This window comes from Lemur catta, chromosome 14, assembly GCF_020740605.2.
Source record: "Lemur catta isolate mLemCat1 chromosome 14, mLemCat1.pri, whole genome shotgun sequence".
Lineage (NCBI taxonomy): Eukaryota > Metazoa > Chordata > Mammalia > Primates > Lemuridae > Lemur > Lemur catta.
Genome location: NC_059141.1, coordinates 63,865,962 through 63,879,146, shown reverse-complemented (window position 1 = coordinate 63,879,146; position 13,185 = coordinate 63,865,962). Strand labels below are relative to the sequence as shown.

General features: G+C 42.3%; 1 protein-coding gene across 1 annotated transcript in view; it reads left to right on the top strand.

Moving 5' to 3' along the window:
• Window positions 1–13,185, top strand: part of WDFY4 (WDFY family member 4) — a 296,219-nt gene that overhangs the window by 81,754 nt on the left and 201,280 nt on the right. The window contains exon 13 of the mRNA XM_045569053.1: window positions 7,434–7,524. Coding sequence (XP_045425009.1) covers window positions 7,434–7,524 — 91 coding nt within the window. The remainder of the gene's footprint in view (window positions 1–7,433; window positions 7,525–13,185) is intronic.

Here is a 13,185-nt window from a genome sequence, read left to right as displayed (position 1 = left end):
ATCAATATTAATTGTAACGATAAGAACATCAACAAGTAAGATTTTCATAAACCAACTGCAGGGTTTTGCTTCACACAGCCGTTGGCTCAAAACTAGTTATGAGTTGTAAAAATACAACTCACATGGCAGTCAGTGTGTTAAAGTATTTAGTGAATGCTTTACAACAGCCATCTCTATCTAGTTCCAAAACATTTTTATCATCCCAAAAGGGAAACCCAGACTCATTCTCATTCCTTCCCCAATCCCTGGGCAACCACAGTCTGCTTTCTGCCTATGGATTTACCTATTCTGGGTATGTCATATACAGGGACTTGTACAACATGTGGCCCTTTGTGTCTGGCTTCTTTCATACAGCACATTTTTGAGGTTCATTCACATTTAACATATATCAGTACTTCATTCCTTTTTGTGGATGAGTAATATCCCATTGTATGTGTATATACCACAGTCTGTTTATCCATTCATCTGTGGATGGACATTTGGGTTGTTTCCGTCTTTTGGCTGTTGTGAATAGTGCTGCTATGAATATTCATGTTCATGTGTACCTGTTTTCAATTCTTTTAGTTATATGCCGAGGCATAGAATTGCTGGGTCAAATAATAATTCTATGTTTAACTTTCTGAGAAACTGCCAAACTGCTGTTTTCACAGCCGCTGAACCAATTTTACATTCCCATGAGCAATCTATGAGGGTTCTGATTTCTCCATGTGTTTGTCAACATGTTATTGTCCTTTTTTAAAAAAGATTATAGCCATTCTAGTGGATGTGCAGTAGGATATCATTGTGATTTTGATTTTCATTTCCTTAATGACTAATGATATTGAGCATCTTTTCATGTGCTTCTTGGCCATTTGTATGTCTTTTTTTGGGAAATGTCTATTCAGGGTTTTGGCCCATTTTTAAGTTGGGTTGTTTCTTTCTCTTTTTGTTCAGTTGTATAAGTTCATTTTATGTTGTGGTTACTAGATGCTTCTCAGAATATGATTTGCAAATATTTTCTCCCATTCTGTATGTTGTCCTTTCACAATCTTAATCATGTCTTTTGGTGCACAATTTTTTAAATTTTGGTGAAGTCCAATTTACCTGTTGTTTCTTTTGTTGCTTGTGCTTTTGGCATTATATGTAAAAATCCCTTGCCAAATCCTTTGACAAAATCCCTTGCCAAATCATGAAGATTTGCCTCTGTGTTTTGTCCTAAAAGTTTTATGGTTTCAGCTTTTATGTTTAGGTCATTGATCCATTTTTAGTTAATTTTTGTATACGATGTGGGGTGGATTCAACTCTATTCTTTGGCATGTGGCTATCCAGTTGTCTCAGTGCCATTTGTTGAAAAGTTTGTTCTTGAATGGTCTTAGCACCCTTGTGGAAAATCAAGTGACCATAGATGTGTGGGTTTATTTGTGGATTCTCAATTCTATTTCATTGGTATATATGCATATCCTCATGCCAGTACCCCACTGTTTTGCTTACTGTAACTTTATAGTAAGTTTTGTACTCCAGACGTGAGAGTTGTCCAGCTTTGTTTATCTTTTTGAATATTATTTGGCTGTTTAGAGTTTCCTGCAATTAATTCTACATGAATTTGAGGATCAGCTTTCACCATTTAGTATTATGCTAGCTGTGGGCTTTTTGTAAATGCCCTGTATCATGTGAGGAAGTTCCTGTCTATTTCTAGTTTTCTGATTTTTTTTTTTTTAATCACAAGAGGGTGTTGGATTTTGTCAAATGCTCTTAATGCATCAATTCAGATGATCATGTTGCTTGTTTGGTCTATTAACGTGGTATATTTTATTGATTGATTTTCTTGTGTTGAACCATTCTTGCATTTCTGGGATAAATCTTACTAGGTCATGGTGTGTAATCCTTTTAATATGCTGTTACATTTATTTCATTAGTATTTTGTTTAGGATTTTTGCATTTATATTCATAGTTTTCTTTTCTGCACTGTCTTTATGTGGCTTTGAATATCAAAGTAAAAATACAGACTTCCTTGCTATTCCCAGAATATGCCAGACATGCTTTTACTTTGGGGCCTTTGCATGGGCTGTTCCCTTTCCCTCTGCTTTCCCCCTCGAAGCTGCATCTCCTCTTTCAATTCTGCCTGAATCTCCCCTGCTAAGAGGTCAAGCCTGCCACCCCAAGTAAGATTGCACATAGCTCTCTGTCTCTACTCGAGCACTATCAATTCTCCTTTCTCTGCTCTAATTTTTTTCTCAATAACACTTATCTTTTTCATGACTTTTTGTTATGTAATATTATATATTAATATATAATACTATATCATATGATAATTATTTTTAATTTACTTATTATGTTTATCTTTATTATCTCGACTCCTCTCCTTACACCTGTCATGGGTTTTAGTTTGCTTAGTTTATAGATGTATCCAAATTTCCTGAATAGTGTCCAGAAAATAGTAAAAGGCCAATAAATATTTGTTCAGTTGAGTTGAATAAATTAACACCAAGTGCTGGAAGCACTCCTGGGCATCTTAGCTACTCTGAGGGCTGTTGGTGTTGAGATGAGTCTCACTATGAGCATGAGAATGATGTTATGTGCAAGGTGTTTGAAAATCAGGTGCTTGTAATCTGAGACTAGCCTTGTAGTTTATAATGATTATTATTTCAATTTACATACAGTAAAAGTCTCCGTGTTGTTGTGCAGGTCTGTGGGTTTTGATTCATGTGTAGAGTCATGTGACCACTGCCACAATCAAGAAACAGAACAGTCCCATCCCCTCAAATAGTTAGCACATATTGCCCCACATAGTAAAAATTTTCTCCACCCCAGCCCCTGGCAACTACTAATCTTTCCCTATAGCTTTGTCTTTCCAGAATACCATATACATGTGTAATGTGTTGAGACTGGCTTCTTCCACTCAGCCTAAGGCCTTTGAGTTTCATCCATGTTGTGTGTATAGTTAGTTCATACATCTTTATTGCTTCATATTATTCTGTTGCATGGATGCAAATATTTTATTCTAGTCCATAACTTATGTTTTCATCTTTAAACAGGGTCTTTCACAGAGCAAAAGTTTTGAATTTTGATGATGTCTTATTCATCAATCTTTTTCTTTTATGGATAGTGCTTTTATGTCAGGTCTAAAATCTCTTTGCTTGACCCAAGGTCACAAAGATTTTCTCCTATGTTTTCTTCTAAAAGTTTTATAGGTCTGTGATTCATTTTGAGTTACTTTTTGTGCAAGGTGTGAGGTTTAGGTTGAGATGCATTTTTTTTTTCATATGGATGTGCAATTCTTCCAATGCCAGCAGGTGAAAATATTATCTTTTTTCCATTAAATTATCTTTGTAACTTTGTAAAAAATCATTTGGCCATATTTGTGTAGGTCTGTTCCTGGACCCCATTTCATTCCGTTCATTTATGTATCTAGTCCTGCACCAACACTGTCTTGATTATTCTAGCTTTATAATAAGTCATCAGATGAGCTAATGTGTGTCCTTTAAATGTATTCTCCCTTTACAAATTTGCACTGGTGATTTTATTTCCTTTGCCTTTGACTGTCCTAGTACCATGCAAATGTTTATAATCAGTTTTAATTTCATTGATTTTTGCCATCTTTATTATTCCATGTCTTCTGCTTGCTTTGGTTTCTTTAAAAAATAGTATCTTCAGGTAGAAGCTTAGATTGTTGATTTGAGATCTTTTTTCTTTTGCATACGTTTAATCTTTTAAATTTCCTTCCAAGCACTGCTTTACTAACATCCCACAAATATTTCTATGTATGTTCTTTTTATTTAAGCTTAAAATATTTTAAACTTTTTCTTGAAACTTTCTCTTTGACCCATAGGTTATTTTAATTTTCAAGAACCTAGGGATTTTTAAATTATCTTTCTATTATTTGTATTTAATTTAATTCTGTATGGTCAGAGAACACACTTTATATGATTTTGCTGGTTTGAAAATGTTCCATGGAAACTACCTGAGAAAAATGTGTATTCTGCAGTTGTTGGGAGGAGTGTTCTATAAATGTCAATTATATCAGTTTGTTGATGGTGCTGTTCAGTTCTATCATTGATGATTTTTTGTCTACTTTATCAATCAGTGAGAGAAAGGTATTGAAGTCTCCAACTTTACTTGTGGATTTTGCTGTCTTTTCAGTTCTCTCAGTTTTTCTTTATGAATTTTGAGGTTCTGTTTGTGAAGTGAATACACATTTTGGATTGTTACATCTCCTTTAATATCATCTGTTTATTCCTGGTAATTTTCCCTGCTCTGAAGTCCACTTCCTCTGATATTAATAGAGCCATACCAGCTTTCTTTTGATTAGTGTTAGCCTGGGAAAATTTTTCTATACTTTTGCTTTTAACCTATATACATCATTATATTTAACAATGGCATACAACTTGGTTTTTAATTTTTTTCCATTCTGAAAATATGTATCCATTAATAATTTAATGTATTTATCAATATGTTTAAACTTGGGTCTACCATTTTATTGTTTGTTTTCTCTGTTTTCTCCTATTTTTTGTTTCTTTGCTTTTCTTTTCCTGCCTTTTTGTGGATAATTTGAATACATATTAATATGCTATTGGAATTTATTTACTGATTTTTTGGCTCTCTTTCTCTGTCTAGTCTTTTTAGTGTGTGTTGTAGGGATGTACAATATACATACTTAACTTTACCTTTTGTTTTTTGTTTTCTTTAGAGACAGTGTATCTCACTCTGTTTCCCAGGTGTAGGGTGATCTTCCTACCTCAGCCTCCCAAGTAGCTGAGACTATGGAGGCACACCACCACACCTGGATAATTAAAAAAATTTTTTTTGGTAGAAATGGGATGTTGCTATGTTGCCCAGGCCAGCCCTAAACTCTTGGGCTCAAGCAATCCTCCCACCTCGGCCTCCCAAAGTGCTGGCAGTACAGGTGTGAGCCACTGCACCCAGCCGTACTTAACTTTCAGCAGTCTACTTAGAGTTAGTATTTCAAATGTATTATAGAAAGCTTACCTCTTTGCAGGTCCCTTTATCTTTCCCTATTTTTGTTGTGGCTCTCCTATGCATTATATCTAATATAATTTTGCTTTCAACCATCATACATGTATTTAAGGACTTAAAAAAAGAAAAATATTGGATTATATTTATATGAATATTTGCCATTTCTATTACTCTTTCCTCATTCCTGAAGTACCAAGTTTCATTCTGTTATTATTTCCCTGCCACTTGAAGAACTTGTTAAAAGTATCATTTTTAGAATAAGTCTGATGGCAAGAAATTCTCTTTGTTTTCTTTCATCTGATGTATTTATTTTTCCTTCATTCCAGAAAGGTATTTTTACTGGATATGAAATTTTATGCATTTCTTTGCAGCACTTTAAAAAAGTTGTGTCCTTGCCTTGTGTTTTCTCATGAGAAAATCCATAGTCACTCAGATTGTTCCCCTGTATGTAACGTGTCGATTTTCTCTGGCTACTTTCAAGATTTTTTTCATTGTCTTCAGGGTTTGGCAATTTGATTATGATGTGCCTAGGCATAAATTTCTTTGTTTATTTTGTTTGGTTTTTGCTAAGTTTCTTGACTCTTTAAGGTTATACATTTCACTGAATTTGAAGAAAGAATGGTTAAAACCTCAAACATTTTTTTCACTAAACTTGAAAAAAGAATGGCTAAAAACTACTCAAACATTTTTTTAAAGTACCATATTCTTTCTCCTCTCCTTCTGAGATGCCAATGGTAGAAATGTTAGATCCTTTGTTTTTTTGACATATAATCTTGAGGCTGTCTTCATTTTTAAATGTAGTTTTCCTCTTTGCTGTTCAGATTGGGCAACTTCTTTCGATCCATCTTCAAGTTCATGAACTCTCGTTCTGTTGTTCTCATTCAGTGAGTTTTTAAAATTTCAGTTATTGCGTTTTTCAGTTCCTAAATTTACATTTGATTCTTTTTTATTGTTTTCATTTCTTTACTGAAACTTTCTATTTTTTTCATTCATTTCAAAATGGTTCACTCATACATCTTGGAGTTTGGTTAATAATAACTGCTTACAAGGTCTTGTCTGATAGTTCCAATGTCTGTGTCATCTCAGCACTGGCATCTGTTGATTGCCTTTTTCTGTGTGAGACATTGAGACTTCCCTGGGTTGGTCTATGTTGAACAGTTTAAGGTTGTATCTTGGATATCTTGGATGTTATATTATGAACTCTGGCTCTTGTTGGCGTCTTACAGAGAACGTTCATGTTTTTGTTTTAGCAGGCAATTGACCCAGTGAGGTTCAGGCCACAGATTCCTCCCCACCTTCTGTGGACTGTGGTTCCAGTGTCAGTTCAGTTTTCAAAGACTTTGCAGGTTGATTTGATGTGCACCCCTCTTGCCTCATGCAGTAGTCAGTCTCCGTGGTTTACCCGCTAGATGGGGTCGGATCCACACATGCCCAGTGAGCATTGAGCCCAGAGGTTAGTACACAGCTGAGTGGTCCCACTTTCTTCAGCCTCCTCCTCTTCATTCTCTCCCTAACACTTTCTGGCTTCCACGGGTCCCCTTGCTTGTCTGTCTAGAAAGCAGGTCTTTAGTTTCTCTGCTCTTGCCTGCAACAGCGTCTGTCTCTGGGGCCAAGAAGGGAAAAGAAAAAGGGAAATAACAATGAGGGTTTCACCTATACTCTTGGGACCACAGTTCCTCTAATCAGAGAGACGGTTTCTCTCCCGAGAGAGTTTTAGAGCCTGCCTGGCTGCTGTTTCTGCGGCGCTGCTGCTGAGGGAATTTCCCAGAAAACGGGGCAGGAAGAATGGAGAAACCAAAGAAAATGCCAGGGGTTTGCCCCAGTGCGCTGGGACCTGTAGGAGCCTCCCTTCTCACTCCTCAGACAGAACTGGAGGACTTCTCTTGGAGCTCTTTCCCTCCAGTTTTGGGTTTTAGTCTACTTATGAGTCCACACCAGGGGATGCTAGAGGGAGAAGGCCTAGGAAACTCATTGCCAGTTCCATGGTGCTTCGAATTTGGTTTCTTTCTCTGCTACCATTTACGTTCCAGAGTCCTTGAAAAGCTGCTCCATGAGTTTTGCCAGGTTTTAGTTGCATTCAGAGGCGGGGACAGAGCAGCCTGTGCTTACACCATCTTGAAGGGACCCAGAAGCCCATGTATTTGTATGTATGTGTGCATGTTCAATATAAAATGAGAGCTTCTCAATCCCCCACATATCTGGAGCGAAGGGAAGGAGACCAGGGAACTACCTTCCATTGAGCATTGACTGTGTGCTGGGCACATAGTCCATTATTGTACACCCCTAGGAGGAAAGTGTGATGCTGTCAACACCATTGTACAGCTGGGGAAAGTTAGGCTCACATGGGGTAGTTCAAGGTCATCTAGAGACTGAGGGTGTGTACCATGGGCAGTGTTAGAAAGAAAGATCCATCAAGTTCTTTCAAAAGGGAAGGGACTAGAAGGGCCATGTCTGATGTCCCCCTTTCCCTCTCTCTGCAGGATGGAAGGTGATGTTATGATCGTACATCCCGGGATGGTGTGCATCATGGTGAGGCTGCTTCCGCGGTTGCACCATGAAGATCACCCACAGGTACCTTTTGAAAAACACACGTGTTTTGTCTTTTTCACATGACTCACCTTTTAGACTCCTCCTAGCCCAAGACTCCTTTTTCGTTTTTCCTTTGTCCCCAGTGCCCTGTGTTAGCAGAGCCACGTTTGGGAAACACCTCTTATGGGGAAGCCCCAATGTGTCTTGGACCCTTGACTGAGTTGTGCCCACCCTTCCAAAGCCATTCAAAACAGACCCCTTCTGTTGGCAGACTGACCTTTCTGTTATTAAAACAACAGCCAAAACAAGGAACAACTGAAAATAATGGCACCTTCATGAGGCAAGTCCCAGGTGCCAGGCACAGTACTGGGTGCTGGCCGGTGGGCCCAGGAGTCCTCCACTCACCGACCCATTCGTTCCTCCCATGGGGGCTGCAGAGACCCCGCCCTGTGCTCTGTGTGGGGCCTGCAGGGCTGGCAAGATGGGCACAGACACTGTCCACAGAGTCTGCGCTTATGGTGGGGGCTGGAGGTGGTGATGGTGCCCACAGACTAAAGAAATGAGCTCACAAAGGAACATATGATTATGAATTGTGACAATTGATATTAAGGGGAAAAAACAGGGTGCCAAGAGAGAATAAGGGGAATGGAGGTAGGGACAGATCTAATTAGATCTAACTTAGATGAAGGGGTGGAGGTCAGGGAAGCCATCTCTCAGATGGTGCCGTTTAAGCAGCACCTTGGAAGATGAGTAGCCATGAACCTGGTAGGCAGGGGCTTGCTGCAGGTGGCTGGGGCAGGAGCCAAGTGGGTGAGCTAGACACGGGGCACTGGGGCAGGCAGGGCTGGAGGGGCCCTCGCCAACGTGCAGGTCATCCCAAGTGTTACAGGAAGCCTCTCTCAAGGGGATGGAGGAGGACACTCTCAGGTTTTGTATTAAAAATGTCATGTGGACTGTTTGGTGGGGGAGGGACTGGGAATGGCGGTTGTGGAGAGGAGGTGAGGGGCGGCGGGTAGGAAGCTGTGGCTGCAGTCCAGGTGATGCCTGGGGGTAGCTGAGTTGGGGTGGTGTCTGTGTGAAGGTGTGGAGAAAGGAGTCAAAAGACCATCTCGGAGATAGATTCTGTGCCCCTGAGATGAATGGGGTGCAGGCACTGGGAAGACAAGGAGTCGAAGGGGACCCTGAAGTCTCTATCCTGGCAGGACTAGCAGCCCCACTGCAGGAGGCAAGCTGGTAGGAGCAAGGCAAAATCTGAGCAGGTACTCTCCAGTGGAGGATTAAAGACCTTAGAAGTTCCAAGGAGGTGATGGGAAGAGTTGAGGAAGACTGGAAAATGTATCACTTTAGATTTATTAGCAGCAGATGGAAGAGAATTAATTGAATTGCGTTTATACTATGTCCCAGGCATGGTGGGATGGGGACCCTGTCACCTTAAGGCCACATGTGGCCTTCTGGATCCTTGAATGTGGCATTTTGACTAAATCAAAATTTTACAGAACAAATCCTTTTATTAAAAGGGGTGCAGTAGAGAAAGATGAAGCTTTTCTTGCCTTCTCTGGTGCTTAAAAGAGAAAATCTTGAAATCAGAAGGCTGCGGGTTCTCCACTCAACCCTTTCACTGCTTCTGTAATCCTAACTGCAGTTTTTTTTTTTTTGGGGGGGGGGGTGTTATTGTCTCCATTTTAACCAAGGAGGAAATCTAGATTCAGATCATTTAAAAGACTTTGAAGGATTCCCAGTGGGTGGACCTGATATTGAATCTTGTCTTAGCTGGTGGCAGGTCTCCTGGTCTTTCCCACGTGCAGCCGTGGCTTCCACAGGAGGAACAGTGGAGGCAAGGAGGGTCCAACTTTGCTTTGTCCGAGGGTTAAAAAGGAGGTAAGATATTTTAGGAAGAAATGGCAATTGGTTGGCATTATTTATCACAGCCTGTGAATGACAGTGACATTAGGAAGTTCGAATTCCGTGCGAGAAGTGAAGTAGAGGAGCGGAAGCCTTGATGCATAGGGAAAGGAGCCGTTTCCATGGAGGAAAATCTGGAGTATTCGGCACAGGATTGAAAAAAGCCTAACTCAGTTCCATGTTTCCATGTCCTTTGCTGACTGGACTTCTTGTTCTGGTTTCTGTCCCTCTGCTGGAGAGTGATGATGACGTGGCTTTGACACTGGTGAGCGGGCACGCACAGAGTGGTGGGATGGACTGCACTACATGGTGTTGAACATCTGGAGGAAAGGAGGAGGCCGGGACAAAAAGGGTTGGAAAGTCAACAATAAGCATGCCATTATTCCTTGTGCTTCTGAGGGTCAGGGATGTAGGCAGGGCACAGCAGGAATGGCCGGTCTGTGCTCCACAGGGTGCTGGCTGGGTTGGACCACCCAGAACGGCCTCTTCTTCACAGGGGTGGCTCCTCAGCAAGGCTGGCTCACCTGGCCAGGGCTCCTGTGCTGGCTCCCCTGGGTCGTCTAACTAGGCCTTGGTTCAAGCTGTCAGTGGGCTCCTGGGCTGCCCGCCACCCAGCCCTCTCCATCTGGCCTCTACCTGTGTCCCTCTGAGTGGATGCTCCATCGGGGCACACAGCAGCCCTAGGCTCCCATGGCCACAACAGCAGAAGCTTCCATGCTTTGAAGGCTTAGGCTGGGACAAACCAGCCTCACTTCCACAGCATTCTGTTGGTCAAAGCGAATCACAGGCTCAACTTCAACTCAACAGGAGGGGACATACCCTCCCCTACTGAGGTGAGGGGTGGCGTGTGTGTACAGGAGAGAGAGACTTGTTGGGGCCATCTGTAAAGACCAGCTACTGTAATTGCCTTAAGCATCTGACTGATGGATAAAAACATTCGACCCCTAAATCCTGTGTCTTCTAGCCAGTGAGTTATTAATATCTAAAATCCAGGACCTTACGTTCTTTACCTTAGTATTCAAGACAGGACCTGCTGGAGAAAATTAAAAACTAATACACATTGGAGGTTGCCTCTGTGCCAGGAATGTTATTTTGCCAGTCTTCACAATGGCTCTTTGAAGTCTGTGAGGTGCTTCCCATGCTGCAGGTGCCAGAGGCTTAGGAAAGCTGTGTGACCCCTAGGGTCACGGTGAGGGAAGATCTGAAAGTTGCCCTGGCCCAAGCACAAGACATGTCTGATGAACAGGCCTCTGAATTCTGCAGCTCTCCCAGAATGCAGGTCATATGTTCTAGGCATTGGACACCTTTCCAGGTGCAGTGGCCCTATTGCGAGGACATCCTGCTCCCTTAGCTGTATTTCATACCATGCAACGCCCTTGCAGTTGGAATACCTCAGCTGGTCTTAGCAGTCAGATGGTTGCTAATGGATGCATTCTGCGAAAATCCACTGCAATAATGACTGATGAAGTGACACAGAGAGGACAGTGGCCTGTCTCACTCCCTCTTCCAGGCACAGAAACTCCATGGATGCAGTTTCGGATTGACTCCTTGAGTCATCACAACACGATGTAAGGAAGAACTTCTACTATTTGCTCATCCTTTGATGATAATTGGACAAATTAAGCATGCAAATGAGAATTCCATTTGGTATGCTTTCTCTCTATTCGGGTCATAATGAGTAATTTAGGAAAAAGTCTAATTGTCTTGCACTCTCTCAAATATGCAAATGAAATGTAGTGGTGCAGTTTCTTAAATATTTTCTGCAGATGCCAAATCGGCAGCTATTAAAAGTTGGATAATTACAGTAATTAATTTCTGAAAGGAGGTGGAGGAAACCTCATAACAGCAGATAGAGTAGTACATCAAATAAGAAATGAGACCACACACAAAAATGCTGAAACAAAACTGACTGCAGGCCTCCGCAGATTTTGGTGCAGGAGAAAGAGCGGGGAGTTTCAGTAGATGGCAGTGTTACTAAAAAGATGGAGCTTGAGTTCCCGCCATCATTTAGGTCTGCTTGACGATTGCTAACACTCCCTACACTCTCACCCACTTTATATTACTCACATGCTCTTCCTCCCTCAGGGATGAGAAATTGATGGCTTTCCGAGGTACAGATGTCAACTGAGAGGCCACTATTTAAATAACCTTATGGGCATTCTGTTCTAGTTTATTTCCAGTTGTGGCCACATGACATTTGTTCTGTGAATGACCTGGAAGTGTTTTCCCCTCTGGAATTCCAGCACTGTGAGCTGCTCTTGGAAACAGATAATCCAGCTGTTTTGCTGCCTGTGGCATCACTGGTATAAAAAATTGGGTGGTGGGAATTTTACTGTGCACAAGGCAAAAATGGAGTCCACCTTGCTTCTCTTGGAGCTGAATTGGCCCCAGAAAGAAATCGCTATTTGGGAAGAAAGATACTTTCTCTTTCTAGCATACTGAGAAGCCAGGAGGTGTGGGGTGAAGCCGGGGGCTAGAGCTCTGACCAGTATTGGAAGGGCTTCCTAGGCCTAGGCACCACCCCTTCCTCCAGCACTGTGGCCTTTACGCAGGTCTTAGCTGAGGGCTGTTTGCTGTGCACGTGGCAGAGGGCAGGAGACCAGGTCTAGTTTAGCCGAGGTGTAACTCAGACTGTGTCGGAGCCACCCGTTTGATATGTTTGCTTCTGTGAATGATTACAAAACACGTACTGTGTGTTTTCGGGGATCCACAGACGAATGTCGCAGGAACTCATACTCTGGGTTTGCAGCTGGGAGGTGGAGGAGCATGGAAGACAGTAAGGAAACTTCCTGACACCTGTAACAGAGGCTTGGCCACAGGGCCTTGGGACATGGGGCAGGGGAAAAGCCACAGAGAGGTGGGACGCCGGAGTTTGGCTTCAAAGAAAAGGTGTGCCCATGCCAGATCACGGAGAGGAGGGAGGAAAGAGAAGCTCAGACACGGAGGGAAACCCAAACAAAGATGCCTATGGGGGACTTTTAATAGTTCAGCTGGGCTAGGATAAACCACATGGGTGGAAAGGCAGCGAGTGGGGCTGGGAAGGTCAGTTGAAGCCACATTGTGAAGGGCATTGAATGCCGAGCTTAGAGAGTTGGACTTTATTGGGTTACCATCCATTGACATCATTGTTGTTGTCGTCATCATCATCGTCGCCACATTTAATGAACACCCACTGTACGAGGGGCAGAGTTCAGGCTCCGAAGACAGCAGATTGTGGTCAAGTCTCAGCTGTGTTACTTAGCGGTCACAGATTGATGGGAAAGTTATTTAACCTCTTTGATCCTTAACTTCCATTGTGTAGTGTAGGGGTAATAACGAGTCTTCCTCGTGGCGTCATTGTGAGGATCGCATGAAGCAGGGCTCGAATGTTCAGCATGGCGAGCAGAACGTGCACAGCCGTGTGGGACAGACTTGATAATGGTGTAGGTACTGTTATGACTTGCCAAAAACTTTGCAAGCATTTTACCATTTAATCTTCATAGTAACCCTGTAAGGTGGCTATCAGTATTCCTGCTTCGTAGATGAAGTCTTGAAACTTGCAGCAATGAAGTGACACAGTCAACATTGTTGCTATTGGTGGCTGTGGGGTCCAGACCCCCTGCTACCCCACCAAGTCACCTTTCCTGAGGGGAAGTGGTAGCCGTGGCAGTTATGGGAAGGCCACGGCACAGGTGGGCCTGGGCATTAGTGAGACCGTTGTCAGCCTCAGTCTGTACCCAGAGTCATTGTTGGGTGGGTCCCAGAGGCCTAAGGCTGCTGAGAAGACTCTGCTGCCGTGGAAACCTCTGCACAGTCTGCTGG